Source organism: Anas acuta, chromosome 4 (assembly GCF_963932015.1).
Source record: "Anas acuta chromosome 4, bAnaAcu1.1, whole genome shotgun sequence".
Lineage (NCBI taxonomy): Eukaryota > Metazoa > Chordata > Aves > Anseriformes > Anatidae > Anas > Anas acuta.
In genome coordinates, this window is record NC_088982.1 from 33408022 (window position 1) to 33424059 (window position 16038).

Below are 16038 nucleotides of genomic sequence, written 5' to 3' on the forward strand. Positions count from 1 at the left end.
GGCCGCCATTTTGCGGCGGGACGAGGCCCCAGCCCCTCCCTCGCGCCTCGGCCGCCAGAAAATGGCGGGGCTGGGCGGCTGCCTCTGAGGCGCTGGTGGTGGTGTTGAGCGGGCCCTGGGGAGAGCTCTGCTCGGGGCTGCTTCCCGGGGTGGTGGAGGGATAAAACTCCGCAAATCGGTGCTGGAGGTGTGTGGGGAGGCGGTGAGGTGGCTTTGGGCTTTGTCATGTCGGCTGGCAAAGGGGAGGACTTGGTGGACGCGTTTCGGTTCTGCTTCGGTCTGTAGGGAAATGGAGGGTGTCTGCTGTGGAAGTTTCTTCTGAGGAATGGTTTAGCTAAGATGAGTTTGTTGAATGCTTTTAACATCCGATAATGCTATTATTGAATGTAGGTTGATGAAAAATGGCTAGTAACAGCGACTGTTTCCAGAGTGTCACAGCACCTGCATGTGACCCCATGCAGAAGACAACTTTGCCAGCTCAGCCTTCTACAAAGCAGCCTTTAGGAAAGTATCTGGCTGTAAGGCCAAAATCCTCACCTTCTGAGAGGTACAGTGGACGAGGTTTCGCTCAGAAGATGGCACAAAATCAAGGTATAGTTTTGAGTTTATTTGTTAGGAATGGCTGTTGTAATGACCTCTTAATGCTACTGGGAGTAACTTTTATGACTTTCTCCTTTTTGGAACTCTGCAACTTGTTCTTATCCTTGCATTTTCTCAAATGACTTTCTTAGCACCTCCTTGAACTTGTTCCTCCTTTTCCTGTTTTGTTTTGCAATGCAAGTTTGTTAGCATAAGAAAACTGTTTTAGGCTAGACTGACTCCATAGTCTGTAGTGTTTCGTAATTTCAAATTCCAGGTTTCTAATTAAAAATGCTGCAATGGTTGTTCAATTAATGTGATAAATACTGCTGCAAAAATGTTTACAGTTAAACTTTTCTTAATGATCTGTTGTCTTGGATGTCACTGGCTCTATTTGGAGTGTTATCTCTTCAAATAGTTGCAATAGGGAAAAGGCACCAATTTATGGGACTGGGGCTTTAAGATACCATTTTATTATTATTATTATTATTTTTGTATTTGCTGGAAGACCCAGATCTGTGGTTGAGTATATGGTAACCCTGAAACTGAAAATCCCATCCATCCTGGAGCTGATACAGGGAAAGAGGTTTAACGTCGTTTTTGCTTAATTTCAAAGACCGGAGCAGTCCTCGCAGCACTAGATGGTGCAGGAGATGTTGCTGGTTATGGTAGAGGGGAGCTCAAAAACAACTTTCCAGATTCAGTGTGCACCTTGAAAAGAATTTGTCTTTTGAATGAAGCCCAGGAGTTGTGAGTTTGCCTTGAGGCTGCCAGTCAGAGTGTGGAAAAGCCTTTTGGGGCTGGAGGACTTGCCCCACTTGCACCACTGCAGCGCATGCGGGGTCTGTAGGGGCAGATGGAGGATCATCCCCACCTTACTCTCCTGCTCGCAGGTGTGGCTGATGGTGGGGCCCCGCAGGGTCACAGTGCCTGTGCTGCTCTCAGCCCGTGTCTGCCTCAGCAGGAGGTGCTGTCCCTGCCTTAGGCAGCAGTTTGTAGGGGGTGGCTTCTCTTCAATTCTTGCTTTTTGAATGGATGTGCTTGCTGCAGCTTGATGGTGTCAAATGACAGGGAGTTCCACTGCTTGTGTTGTGTGAAAAACCACATGCTTGATTGCTTTGAGTGTGCCATCAGCAACTTTCATTTGATCTCTGGTTTGCAGTTGGGGCTGAAGTATATTTTGGGTTTACGTGTAGTATCTGTCCATGTGCAGAGGTTAGCGGACTTGGTACTCACAGTAAACACATTGGTGCTTTCGGAAGAGGAGGTGCAAGCCATGCCAGGATTGCTTATATTTTAATGGATTTAAAAGGATTTAATAGAAAGCAATACTGTGCTAGAGCAAATATTTTTGCTTTGTCTTTGAAGAAGTATCTAAAACCCCTTTATTTTAAACAGATGTAAACTGTTGGGGAGGCTGTTCAGTTCTTTATTTAAATTTATTCTTTGTTTTTATTCCAGAGCCTTTACTGTCAAAACCACCCTGTATACCTCTGCAATCAGAACTTCCCTCAAAGGAAGTGCTAGCAGAGTTTATTGAAACATACAAGCAGGGCAAAATAAATCCCGTGTCTGCTTTGTACCAGTTTGCACACATGCACAGAGTAAAACTTGAATTAAAAGAAACTAGTGCGCCAGGTAAGTATTTCTTTGCTTAATTACAATTGTGTTTCCTTATCCTAGAGATGATTTCAGTTTCTCTGGCTCGTATTGATGGCACTAATACAGATTTTTTTTTTTTTAAGTGTTAGACAAACTACTGCCACCTATATTGCTTTTTCTTTACCCTTCTACTGTCTACACAGTCATGTTTTATAATTAATTACCACAGAATTTGATCAGATTAATTGTATGAAGTTCTGGATGCTACTTCTCGACATCGTTTTTGTTTTATCTTGTGTAGTCAAGCAGTTAGTCTTCCTAGGCAGTTACTGTTACAGAAGACCTTAGCATGTCTTTTGGCTTTCTTACTAAATTATGTGAAATCACTGTTCAGCCCTCGTGCAGCCATTTATGTCTTCTCTGGGTGCACATTAGCTGTAACATACGCCCTGTGTTGCCGCGTGCTTGGAGCAATACAGGTGTTGGTCCTGCCTCTGTTTGTGCAGGAACCAGGAAGGGAAGTCCTGGCCAGCAGTCAGACCCACAAGCATTTGCTTCTCAGAACTGTAATCATTTTTCATCTCAGAAGAGGTTGGCTTTCACATCCCCATGGCTGCTTGTTGCTCAGGTAGTACTGTGCTGATTGCAGTGGAAGCTGCTTCTGACTTGCAGACTGACTTCCCTCGTGCCCAGTTCATTCCCAGCTTTGCGTGTCGTTCTTGCCTTCTACATACTATAAGCAGTTCTTTCTCTGGGGTGCAGCAGTTGTATGCTGTCTTGGTTTTTTTTTTTTTTTCCTTTTATTTCCTCTGAGAGGGCAGGGTTAGCAAACCCGGGCATTCCTGTGTTCTTTGTAAGAGAAGGTGTCCTTTTGCCTGGTTGTCTTCCCCCTTTTTCGTTCCAGCTTGGGCTCTATATAATTCAATCTACCTCGTCGAGACCAGCCATATTTTTCCTTTTTTTGGAAGTCCACTATTCATCTAAAGGATGATGAGCTCAACCAGACACAATATGCTTTTGTATTCCAGTTTGTCTCTCTGTGGATCTTCATCTTTTCTTTCACAGTTTGCTACAAAGAATTGCATGTTAATTGTGGTTAAATGGAGGTCTTTGTAGCCGTTTTAGGTGACTATTTCCCCTCTGTGAAATACAGCTCCTGTATTGGCGAGTTGGCTGATGGCATTCCTGAGGTGGAATGTTGTTTTTTTATTTTTTTTTTTGTGTGATCTCTTTGATTCCCTTTTAGTGTTCACCCAGCCCATACCATGTAGTAGAAATGCCTCTTTGTTACACAGCCATAGGACTCTTTCCTTGTTGCTTTCATATTACTGAAGGTGAAACTCACTTAACTTCAGTTTATTTCTGGGGGTTTTATCTGATCTCTTTTTTGGTTTTGTTGTTCTCTTCAGAAATTCTATAGCAAAGGGCACTGTCACTATTGATCTGGTTAGAGGAAAGAGCTCTTTTAAAACAAGTCCCTCTTGCTCTCTGTCATGAAAGCTTCTCATAGGATATAGAATCATAGAATGGTTTGGGTTGGCAGGGACCTTAAAGACAATCGAATTCCAAAACCCCTGCCGTAGGCAGTGATACCTCCCACCAGCCCAGGTTGCTCAAAGCCCCATCCAGCCTGGCCTTGAGCACCAGGGATGGGGCAGCCACAGCTTCTCTGGGCAGCCTGTGGAAGTGCCTTGCCACCCTCTGAGTGATGAATTTCCTCCTTACATCAAATCTAAACCTATCCTCTTCCACTACAAAGCCACTCCCCCTTGTTCTGTCCTCACGCTCTGTGACAGAGTCCCTCCCCAGCTTTCCTTTAGGCCCCCTTCAGGTACTGGCAGGCCGCTGTAAGGTCTGCCCAGAGCATTCTCTTCTCCAGGCTGAACATAGCCAGCTCTCTCAGCCTGTCTTCATAGGAGATGTGCTTCAGTCCCTTGACCATCCTTTTGGCCCTCCCCTGGACTCTCCAGCAGCTCCCTGTCCTTCTCGTGCTGGGGGCCCCAGAGCTGGGTGCAGGACTTGAGGTGGGGTCTCAGGAGAGCAGAGCAGAGGGGGCAGTCACCTCCCTCACCCTGCTGGTCTCTCTGCTTCCGATGCAGCCCAGGGTCCGGTTGGCTTTTGGGGCTGGAAGCACACAGTGCTGGCTATTGATAAAGGTACATTATATAGAATTACTAACTCTGTGTGCCCTTTTTTCCTTTAAAGGCAACGTCATAAGTCTTTATTTTGCCTTTTGTGCTGTGTTGAGTGGTGTTTGCTACAAGATCGGATTGGGGAAAAACAAGAAAGAAGCTAAATTCAATGCAGCTAAACTGGCTCTTGATGAGATCCTGGAATTGGAGTATTCAGGGGCAGTGACTTCTGACAAGTCAGGTAAATACTCGAGCAGCACCTAAACAGAACTTGAAAAGCCTTGCTTAAAGATTTTCTGTGCAGAATTTCTGTGGAGCTTTATGGAGTGTTTCTGTATCGTGCCTTCTGTCAGTTTTCTTGGATCCTTTGAGCGGAGTTAACCTGCCATGCGGTTCTGAAACTGTGTTTTCCCTTTGTCTTTCATATACTAGGAGTTGCATCAGAGTTAGTAGCACAGAGAGGAGAATTACTAAAGCAATCTATTTGTTGCTGTTGCACTTGTTCTGCTGCTCGTGAGTTTACAGCAACGTGAAGTTGATCCTAAGTGGTTGAGAACTCTTAACAAAAAAAATTAAAAACACTGAGTTACTATTTCCAAAAGAGTTGAGCTACATGATGTTTACCTTCTTTTAAGGGTTGCTACCTAGACAGTTCTATGCTTGTAAGGACTTCAGAATCAGAAAAACGATTTGTAGGGAACTGGAAAGTTTAGCTTGCTGGAAATAGTGTGCCATCCATGTTTGGAAATCTGTTATGTCAACCCCAGTTTGAAATTCTGTTCAATTCTTAGGTCCTCCCTGTATTCCTGTTGAGTCTAAAGCTCCAGAAAACTCTGCTTATGTTTCACGGATCTGTTCTGGTAAGGAATAGTCTTGTTTTTCTATACTGATTCAGATTACCCATCAAATGCTTTTGTTTTTCTTTAATGCTGTTCGTAAAACCTTCAGTGACCTGCGTAAAGTTACTGTTGTTTTAGACATCTCTCTGAAGAGTGGCATGTTAGTTACAGAAGTGGGAGACTGACCTGACCATTGCTACTACAACTGGCTGACAGATGCCACTTGAGTAAATTGCTTGAATTGCAGTCTTGAATCTGTGACAGAAGCAGTATTTCTGCCCTTTCTTTGAAATGCACTTTCCAGTAGATGGTCAGTCTTAATCCATATCCCCAGTTTGTCATGACTAATAAAACCATGAAGTGTTCAGGTATCCTTGTCCTTCATTTATTCGTGCCCATCCTTAAAATTGTCAGAATCACCATGTATGCTCACAGTAGTGCTTTTATTGTGGGTTTCAGTTGATAATTTGGGAAGTGTTTTGCTTCTGTCTGTTTTTCCCCTGCAAATTTGTGTCTTGCTGGATTTTCTTCTTCTATTTAGAAGGAAGACGGCTCATATATCAAAAATTTTCAGCAATGCTGGAAAGACTGTTCAGCAGCCTGACTACCGAATACCCGGAGTACCAAAGCTGTGGCAGTTCACTGGCTGCCTTCATCATTGAAAAAGGCAAGTCTGCTGTAATCCTGAGTGCAGGCCTGGTCTGTGTTCCCAGAGAGCTTTGCTTAATGTGTTTCTGATCTGATAAATAGCCATAAATGGCAGCTGTTCTCCATTGACATGCTCTCTTCTGATGGCTCTACCACAAATATCCTGTGTAAGGAGAACTTGTGTGTTGCTCTTAAGCTGTTGGAGTACTGTCGGTGTATGAATAGAGGTCCAAGGAGAGAAAATTGGATGAGGTAGAGATGCCAGAGTGGACCTCAAAGACGGCTAAAAGAGTAAAAAGAGGGATCAGGGCTAATGAAATGTGGGGGAAGTCTTTTCACTAAGAGTTCAAGTGACTTTTTTGGAAGAGATTCTAAATTTAGGTGAGGCCATGTGAAATGTACCGCTGTATGCTAGACCATCACTGTTACTTGTGGTCATATATCCGTGTCATCGTTGTCACCTTCTGTATAGTGAAGCACGGATGTGTGGTAACACGTGTTGACATGAGCAATGCTCTGTCTTGGCTGCTGCCAGAACATTAAGCAGTCTATTCCAGGCTTTGTTTTTGAGTGTGCTCAAGTGTGCTCAAGTGTGCTGCTGCCTTCAGCAGCGTGAGGCAAACCATGAGCATCTTTCAGCAGCCCATCTGTGGAGCCTGTTCCATGTGGCTTGCCCTACCTGCATTAAGGAACCCCCCCAGCCAAATACTGCTTGTTCTCCCCGTGTGTTTTAAGCATGATGGTGCTGTCCTCGATGTCAGAGTTGTTGAGGTTATTAAATGAACATCTTCATTAAGCTGAAAATACTGATTCTTAGATCTGTTTAACTAGTTTTAAAGGAGAAGTTGGAAAAAGGCAATTGCTTGATTACATAAAAATAAATGTGTTCTTTTTAGGTGGACAGTATGAAATTGTAGCTCTGGGAACAGGACAATGCAATTACAGTCAGGACTATCAGCCCAATGGAAGAGTGTTACATGACAGCCATGCCATCGTTACCGCAAGGCGTTCTCTTCTTAGGTGAGAGTGTGGGTACCAATAGTTAACCACTTCTTTTGCAGCCAGTTCTTAGTTTTCCTTTTCCTAAGGTAAATATAAGTGCCTTTGCATGTTTTTAGTTAGTGCTTTCTAGATCATGATCAAATCATATAGAACAAAGTAAGTTAAATGTGACTGTCAAATATTCATGAACAACTTTGCATTTCTCCCATTTATTGTTACTTACTACTTTGTTTTAGGTATTTTTATAGACATCTTATGCTGTTCTATAATAAAAATCCAGAACGCACAGAGACGTCCATATTTTGCACAGCACCTGGCTCAAAGCTGCTTGTCCTAAAACAAAATACAAACATCTTTCTCTATATGAATCAGCTGCCAAAAGGATCTGCGCAGTTGAAATCACAGTTGTAAGTACTCAGCTATTTTCAGATGTGTTGTAATGGAAGATGAGTTTGTTCACATTGACAGACATGAGTGTGAAAAATAGGCATCATTACGTGTTTTTAATAGCAGGGGGCGTCTGCTGATTATTTTTTTCAAGTTTTGGAAGCGTTAGTGTACAGGGTGGTAGTGGTAAGTGTCTGAGATGCAGCTTAACATGACAATACACAAAACTTTTACATTGGCTATAATTTCAGGGTGATACTCTGTTTATGACAGATCATCTGTTTACCTCTTAACCCTTCACCCTGAGATACTCTTAATTTAACCATTGAGGACACACATGTGGTAACTTAATGTCATCCTTTGTACCCCAGGAGTAGACTACAAAAAGTCTTGGATTGCGTACTATAAAAAAAAACTGTACCAAGCTGCTCTGCTTGGTAGAAAAAAAGAGAACAGAAAAGGAGTATACCTGCTTCACCAACTCTGTGCTTACCTCTAACTTCTGTTGTACTCCTGAAATTTTTATAGACTTGAGACTGAACAGCAGCATTCAATGGCTTAACCAAGTTATTATGAAGAATAGTACTTCGTTTCCCCATTAGTGAGTGGTGCAGTGGAATAACAAGGCAGCCGGGTACCTCCATACCCTATTTTGGTGCTCAGAAGGTAGACTTCTGGGCTAGAGGTCACAGTCAGTTCATTGTCAGTTGTGCTGACTGGGGGAAGCCTTCCTGTAAGAAGTGCTGAAGGTTTCAGGTCACTTTCTCTGTCATAGCCTGCTCTTAGAAGGAAATAGTTAACGAGACTGGATGCAGCTTGCCAGCTACTTCATGATAGTTAACAGATCACAGATCCACCATTATTTTTTTTGTTCACTTTTGGTCTGTTCTGGTCAGTGCATGTACACTACTGTGACAAACTCAGAAATAACTTATTCTAATATGGCAGATCAGTTTATATACAAAGTAAGTTACTTTAAAGATATCTATCTATCTATATATAAATAAAGTTACAAGTAATCCATTGGGTATTTTGGGGCAAACAGCATTAGATGCCACTTCATAATAATCTCTGACTACTTCCTCACTGCAGTTCCTTTTCATGTCTTACTTCAGACATCTCAATCCCCAATCTGTATCTGCTTATGAAGCTAGTGAAGAACTGAGTCTCCACATTGCTGTAGAAGGCAGGATTTACCTTTCGGTTTGTTGTCCACCTAAAACTGCTAGAGCAAGGAGCATGTCAGCCACTGACAAATTAACAAAATGGGAAGTGGTTGGTATTCAGGGAGCATTGCTGAGTCACTTCATTGAACCAGTTTATATCAACAGTATTCTTGTAGGTAAGCTCAAAAAATCACAATTTTTTTTGTATGTCTTCATCTTCCACTGTGATTACATATTATGAAAAATGAACTAAACAGTGGTGGCTCTTTAAAGATTTGCAGAGTCGTTTGTTTTTTTTCTTTCTGAAAAGCTACTGGATATGTTTTGTTTTGTTTTCACTTATCTTGGAAATGGCCTAATGTGAAACTCAATTAGTTTAATTGTTTTGTCCTTTCGTTTCTTTTTAGTTTTACAGATGGCCCTCCCTTTACTAGTATAGTGGCAATGCAGTAATACCAGAAATTCAGTTTCGTTCTATAACAAAAGAAATTTTAAATATTGAGAGAATACCAAATAAGTGTGACAAATGCTGTGTTAACTATTTGATCAAATCTGGTGACTTTAAGGTGACAGTGTTAGTCACTTAACTGTAGAAATGAGCAATGGTGGAAAAACTGCTCCAGTATTTAATTGAAAATATCAGAATACCCAATTCTGGGTAAGCCTCACCCTGGGTTACCTTAGCAGCTATATTAGAAAGTATTTGTCTTTTTTTTTTATTAACTTTTTTATTTCACTACCTTGTATTGGTTATTGCAAATAGCTGTTTTGTTGTGCAATAAATAGGGATTACCAGGGCAATGCTGAATTCTCAGGTTTCCGTAGCGTTCAGGAAGACAATGCTGCTATCGGAACTCATTTCAATATTTTTTATTTATAAGGCAGAATTAATTTAATGAGTATTATCCTTGAGTTTTTGAGGTGGTTTTTTGTCTCTGAGCATTTGTATTATGAGACTTAGTACACACATACCTGACTTGCCCAGACATTGGAGCTGCAACAGCATTTCCTTTTCTAACACTGAAGAAGGTTTCTGAAGTTCTTCAAAAATCCTGTGATAGTTGTTGAATAATTCAATGTCCCTTCTAAGGAAGTCGGGGCACTTTTGCTTAAACGAAGCAATAGAAAAGCTCCTCATGCTCATTTGAGTGGTGTTCTAAGTAAGCATAATAATCTATTAAACATGTATTATAGAAGAGTAACACGTTTTATGACTGTTCTTGAGATACTGTGGACCAAAATATGTTTTATTTAAGTAGGCAAAGTAAACAACATATGTTTAATGTTTCTTTAAGTAGCTTTTTTTTTTTTTTTTGAATGTGTATAATTGAAATCTGAGGTTTGTTAGTTTCTACCATAAGAAGTCTGGGATCTTTCCTTAAAAAAGATGTTTTAGTATGGAGCAATGTGAGCACATTGGCTAGTGTATTTTCTACTGGAGAATATGGAAGTTCTATTTTAATGGTGTCTTCTGTGAGGTGGAAAGTTAATGAAGAGTTAAGTATTCCAAAAAGGGAAGTATCCAATGATGATGGCTCTGGGGAGGGGGAATAAAAGTGAAATTTTTCAGTTTGCTCAGATCAGAGCAATATACATGTTAGGCATCTCTTACTAAGTTTTACTATGCTTTTTGTCATTTTAACTAGTTGACCATTCAAAACAGAACAGAAATATTGGAACTGATTTTTCTGAACTGTTTTTTTTTTTTTGTAGAAAAATCGATATAATGTCGACTGATGGAAAATCTGTTGATTTTCTTACATGTGACTGGTTTTGTTTTAACAGGAAGTGGAAACTGCAAGGATACGAGAGGGTTAGAAATTGCTGTAAAACAGCGTATTGATGATGCACTCACAGTAGAGCTTCCCATGCTTTATGTGGTCAACAGATCTCATATTTATTTGGTGAACGCTGCACAGCCAATTCAGATGGATATGAAAAACTGGTCTCTGAGTTTGAATTGGTCGCTGTCAGATGCATCAGTGGAGGTTGTGGATGGATTAAATGGAAAAACCACTGAACGGTCAGAATTTTATTCTCCCTTATGTTGAAAATAATATACTTGCTGTTCTGTATTGGCTCATTTCGAATATTCAGTTTTTAAGCTATGCATGGAGCCTACGCTGTAATCGAAATGAGAGATTCTCTCCTATGTTAAGTGTGTCCATCCTATATTTAGATGTAATTTTAGAGATCTTTTAATAATCCAGTGACATGCCAAAATATGAAACGTGAATTAATATATATTTAGTTGTTGTAGTGAATACTTTGCTTTTCAGAATGCATGGAACAAAGTAACATCTGAGTTCCTATGAATTCCAGTTTGTAAACAGTTCTTGGTTTATTTTACGTTCTCTTACCTGAATTAGCTTTGCTCATTCAAAGTGGAAGCAGCATCATGTGATTGAATTCACAAAGCATTGGGGCAAAAAAAATACAATCATGATCACAGCAATATACCTGTTAGGCACCTCTTACTGAGTTTCACTGTGCTTTTTGTCATTCTGACTGCAGTTCACCGTTCAAAAGTGGCACTTACATGGCAAGTCGTCTTTGCAAGGCGGCAATGCTTAGTCGTTTCAAATCGCTGGCCAAGGAAGCAGAAAGAAATGATTTACTTCAAATTGCTACCTACCACAAAGCTAAGGTAAGCTGGTAAGGGAGAAAAAATATATTAAGTCTCTGAAAGGCTTCTCTCAAAACTGCTTTGGTAGGCTGGGATGATCTGGATTGCTGAAGAGTTCACGTGAACATCTGGATTCTTTTATTGCCTGTCATCTTTGCCTAAAGCTCTCTGAAGTTGCTGTTTTCAAGTAAAGTCAAGTGAAACTAATCTTGACGCATCCTCTCTGAAAATCTTTCATATTTTGTCTCAGGATTTGAAGGCTGCTTGACATTTTGCTTACAGTAAGATTAGTTTCATGCTGGGAGCTTTTTTGTCTTTTTAATCCAACTGTTTTATATTCAGTTCATACATACATTAGTGTTTTTCTGCCACAGAGTGCTTTTGTGTAGGAATTCTTACTTTGCAGAGGGAGAGGAAAGTGGAAATCATTCATTATCACTAATTCCTAAGCTTTCCCTTGTGGTATAAAAAGACAGAGAAATGACCTAAAGGAGTTACTGTGAGTTTTTGTTGCTGTAAATAAATTTTACTCACTTGTCCCTGCTTGGAAGTCCATAGTCTAACTCCTCTGTATTCTTCTTCATTGAGTGACATTGAATGTTCATTTATTTTCAGTGTAAATATGTTATTGGAACTGAAAAGATGCCAGGGAAAAAAAGATGACATTGTATTTAACAGAACAGTTCTCCTATTCCAGTAAATGCCCAAAAATATACAAATAGTAAGTTCTTGGATTCTGTAACAGTACTTCACTGTCAGCAAGTAGTGGAATTGTAAAATCTGTTTACGTTTTTTTCTGTGAGGTTTGTTCTCACGCGTATTATATGAGTATTGAAGAATGCAGATCTCTGGGACCATGGATCTTGAAGGATTTCAAGACAAAACTTTTTTTTTTTTTAGATTCAGTCCAAATCGTATCAAGAAGCTAAAAAGTTGCTGCACAGCTACTTGGAGGAACATGGTTATGGGTCCTGGATTGTGAAGTCTCCTTCTATAGAACAGTTCAAGGACTAACTGCAAGGTGGATTGCGTGTGAAGTTGGTTTGTGTGATTTCTTTCAGTGAAATGCAGTTCTTGTTAGTAAAACGTTTAACTGTTGGGTTAATATTCACAGGGATAAAATCATTCTAGAGCTTCCTATCATCAGTTTAAATACATGTATTAAGCTGAGTGTAACACAGTTTTTTCACAGGTAGGAGTATCGAACAACATTGCATGGCTATTTTGGTTTGCCTCACCTCCCAGCATCACCTCATCACTTCCCGCCCCGGGGGAGTCACTGACATGTTTTTCCTGTTAGTTTCAGGATTGCTGTGCATCAGTCTCTTCTCTTTCCCCCCCTACCCCCCCTGCATTTTTCATAACTGTCTGTCTTTGAGGAAAAAAATAATCAGTAGAAGTGGAATTTCTTAAAAACTAACAAAAAACTATATCAATGTGTGAGAATCACTGACAATTTGTACTTTATCTGTAGGCATCCTTTGGTAGAATTGTGTTGTTTGTTTTTTTTTGTATGTAGCTTTCACTGAGCATCTTGTAGTTCACTACCTGTTGTTGGTGGTAGAATGGTTTAAGAAGTCATTTGTGTACTTCCAAATGTGAAACTGAATTATCAGGCTGTTACCAACTGTTTTCTGACAATCACTATTTTTAGTAGTGGGTTTAAAGTGTTGTAAAGGTGTCGAAGCTGTAAACGAGAGTAGTGTGATGTAGCACAGAAGTTACCAGAAACAAGGTTCCTTCAACTTCTGTGGGCTGCCCCAACAGCTGTGAGATGTGAGACGGGGTGGACACCTCCTTCCACAGATTACTTGATTGCTACACTCATTCATCCTTGCAAAATTGTCTCTATAATGATACAAAAAATACTGCCTGTTGAGAGGAAAATTGCTTCCTTGTAAGTTATGATACAATTATGGTAATATTTTGGTAATGTTCAAAAAGTTGTTGTTAACTCTAATAGTTGGGTTTTGTTTTGTTGTGAAATACTAGTGTACTTATCCTCAATACTACGTTTTCATTGCATTGATTTCTGTATTTCATCTAAGTTTGGGAAGCTGTTACATAAAAGTTTTCACACATCAGTAATAATACAGTGCTGTAGTTATGTTTTGGCTTGTTACTGTAAAAGGATTATAAAACAAAAAAAACTCTTCAGTGCTTTATTCTTAACCTGTTTTTCTGACCGTAGGTTCCTTTCCACAATGAGAGAGGTTATGTTGTGAGTAAGATGTGTTAGGATGTGTATGACAGCTGTATCCTTGAAATGTTATGAAATAACTGCGTGGATCTAGTTTTAATATTTAGATTGTTCATTGTTTAATTAGCAGCATATGGAGAATACGTTGAGCTAGTAAATTTCAGCATGTACTTGTTCTATGGGCTTGTTTTCTCACAAAAGTTTTTTTTTGGAATTACAAAGCTAGGGATGATTCTGTAAGTTTCCAGGTACCTAGGGTACCTGTTAGAGGAAAACCAAGTCACGCTGGATCCAAGGTGCTGAGAGGTAAGGCTGCATCTGCGCGTCCAGGAGTTGAAGATGTATTCCTGGCAGGCAAATACACCACATACGTCCTTAGCCAGCCCCGGTGATGGTAGAGGGGCACACAGGAGCACTCACCCGCAGACAGCCAGCACCAGCAGCCTCGGGGTGGGAGCTCAGCCTCTCCCCCGGAGATGGAGCTGTGGGGGGCAGAAGGTGGGTATGTACATGGTGGCTTCCTCCAGCACCTGTGTGCAGACAGTGTCAACCCTGTAGTTACCCCCAGATCCTGGTTTCCCCCTTTCCTGGCATCTGGACACACACATCTCAGAGGCTAGAGCTCTGTGCCCGCTGCTGGTACAGACTGTCAGAGGGCTGCTGGGAATTCCCTGCTCCCCACAGCTGGCTCCACTCTGCTCTCACCTCCAGAGCTGTGCAGTCACTTACACACAGCTGCCCCCACCATGTTCATGGCCCTACAGATACAGATGTGCTCTACACAGAGCTGTCCCTTAGAGCCCCGTTCACCCCCTTGTTCCTAGGCCACTTGGTCTACTCCACAGCTTGTTTGTTGCTGGCAATCACATGCTCCCTTGCACACCTGCACTTGCTCAGACAACACAACTGTGTGGACATGTGGAACATAGACAAATATAGACAGAGAGTGGAGAGCTCTCACTCAGGAGTGTCTCAGTGAGGAATTTTAGAACAGACCATGGTGATTAAGTGCAAGACAAAAGCCATGTCCTGGCCAGCATACTGTTTATATGTGAGTGGACCTTTTTATCTCCTTACCCTTTCATTTTTGCGCACTTGTTCCTCCCCAGATCACGTAAACACCTTAGTTTTCCTGCCTTTGGTTCCTCCCCTAAAACATCCCATAGTAAGTCCTGTGCAATCCCAAAATGGTCACGCCCTTCATCCCATAATGTGTCCCACAGCCCTAGGCAGTGAACCCTCCTAGTCGAAGAAGGAGAGCTGCTTCCACTGACCCATTCTGATGGGTTTCATGGCTGGGCAACCAGGGTTGGAGGCTCTGCCAGGACAGCCCTGGCAGGGGCCCATATAATGTGATAGCTACTTGGGAGCCCTCATTTATTTATTGTATGGGATTCCATTGAGGTGGGGCTCTGTTGTTGTTTTAGTTTGCTTGTTTTCAATTTACAGGAAAAGTTCCATATATTAAAGTTCACCTTGGTACGCGTTTTCAGGTGCTTTCAGTGTAATACTCTATTTCTTCAGAGATTTCTTTTAGGAATTAGGCAAATAGAGAAGCCGATCCTGCAGCTACTGTAGTACATGATATTATCTACCATCGGTTGCACATTTGATAGATGGGAGAGTTTACTTATTGTAAAGAATATAAGAATTAAGAATATAAGATATTTTTTTTTCTTTTTGACAGTAGGTCAAAGGGCAACTGAATGGACTTCAGTGATAGTATTGCAAAACAGGTAGGAAAGTACACCTCTAGTTTCATCAAATGAAACTAGATCTGTTAATTGGCCATATGAATACATGGCCAACGTGTACAATACAACTTTATGAAGTTGCATACAACTTCATAAACGTATTCAAATGTTGTGTTTGCAAACGTACACATTTTAGTGAGAAATCCATTGTGCATTTTTTCTAGAAATTCTGTGGACGAACATAAACTAATCTTTGTCAGTTTTGCCCAACTGATATTTGGCCTGCGGTATATTTTCATTTTGCTTAAGCTTTTACCTTTTCTGTTAAACTCCACGTTACCCAGCCTTATCATAAAGAAATCCTATGGCGGTCTAAACCTCTTTGCACACAGAAAAGTAGTGACCACCGCTGTACGTCTTTGACCCAAAAAATAGTTTTTTGCAAGATCCTGCTGCATTGTTGTTGTTTGCTACACTTGCTTTCCGTTGTTCTATTTTCTAGCCCAGTATTAAGTTCTATGTATTTTAATATATGCATGGATAATGCACATGAAAAACTGCCCTTATCATATTAGTACTGAATTTTTAAGAACCCTTTAAAACAATAATTACTGTCTTGTATGCAACAAAATTAATCCAGAAGAACTTTTTTTTTTTGCTTGTAATGTCTCACTGGCTTCTTCTGTTTAGAAATGGAATTTAGAAGTGAATGCCTAGAATATGGTTTCTCAATGCTAAAGACTTTGAGATATTGAAACAGACTATTATTTTCATTCACATGGAATGCAAAATTACAGCAACTTGAGTATGAATCTTCATCATAATGTTAAGTTTTGATCAGAAATTTGCTCTGAAACCTGCTTTAATCAGGAAATTGCTGGTTAAAAGTCTCCAAATTTGTAGTCCTTTCTAACTTCAGTGAAGTAAATACTTCATCATTAAACATACCAATACTAGGATTTGTACGAATTAGATCCTTCAAATCTGTGTAGTGTTTTTCTAGTAGCATTGCTTACGTCTTGTTGATCTGTACATAAAAGAAACTACATATTTTTATCATAAAGCGTATGTATGACAAAAGAAATCTAGGTCTAAGTAGTAACATTTAGTTCTGGAGGTATTTTTGCACTACCTTTTGCCTTAGTTTTTCTACAGAATGTCAT

At 40.5% G+C, this 16038-nt stretch overlaps 1 protein-coding gene across 3 annotated transcripts; it reads left to right on the forward strand.

Annotated features, from left to right (window-relative positions):
• The first annotated feature begins 34 nt into the window (after positions 1-34).
• Positions 35-13360, forward strand: ADAD1 (adenosine deaminase domain containing 1). 3 transcript variants are annotated; one of them, XM_068680653.1, is made up of 12 exons: positions 35-187; positions 391-591; positions 2041-2217; positions 4387-4554; positions 5105-5173; positions 5694-5819; positions 6697-6820; positions 7039-7209; positions 8305-8531; positions 10141-10378; positions 10870-11002; positions 11882-13360. In XM_068680653.1, the coding sequence occupies exons 2-12, from the start codon at positions 402-404 to the stop codon at positions 11993-11995; spliced, it is 1737 nt and encodes a 578-aa protein (XP_068536754.1). In that variant the 5' UTR covers positions 35-187; positions 391-401; the 3' UTR covers positions 11996-13360. The 3 variants fall into 3 exon arrangements, with proteins under 3 accessions (XP_068536754.1, XP_068536757.1, XP_068536755.1); XM_068680656.1 differs by having other exon boundaries at positions 38-187; positions 429-591; XM_068680654.1 differs by lacking the exon at positions 35-187 and adding an exon at positions 195-277.
• The last annotated feature ends 2678 nt before the right edge of the window (positions 13361-16038 follow it).

Coding starts and splice junctions, on each gene's coding strand:
- ADAD1 (XM_068680653.1), top strand. CDS start 402: ATGGCTAGTAACAGCGACTGTTTCCAGAGTGTCACAGCACCTGCATGT. Junction 10,379..10,869: donor AATGGAAAAACCACTGAACG/GTCAGAATTTTA, acceptor TTCTGACTGCAG/TTCACCGTTCAAAAGTGGCA. Junction 11,003..11,881: donor CTACCTACCACAAAGCTAAG/GTAAGCTGGTAA, acceptor TTTTTTTTTTAG/ATTCAGTCCAAATCGTATCA.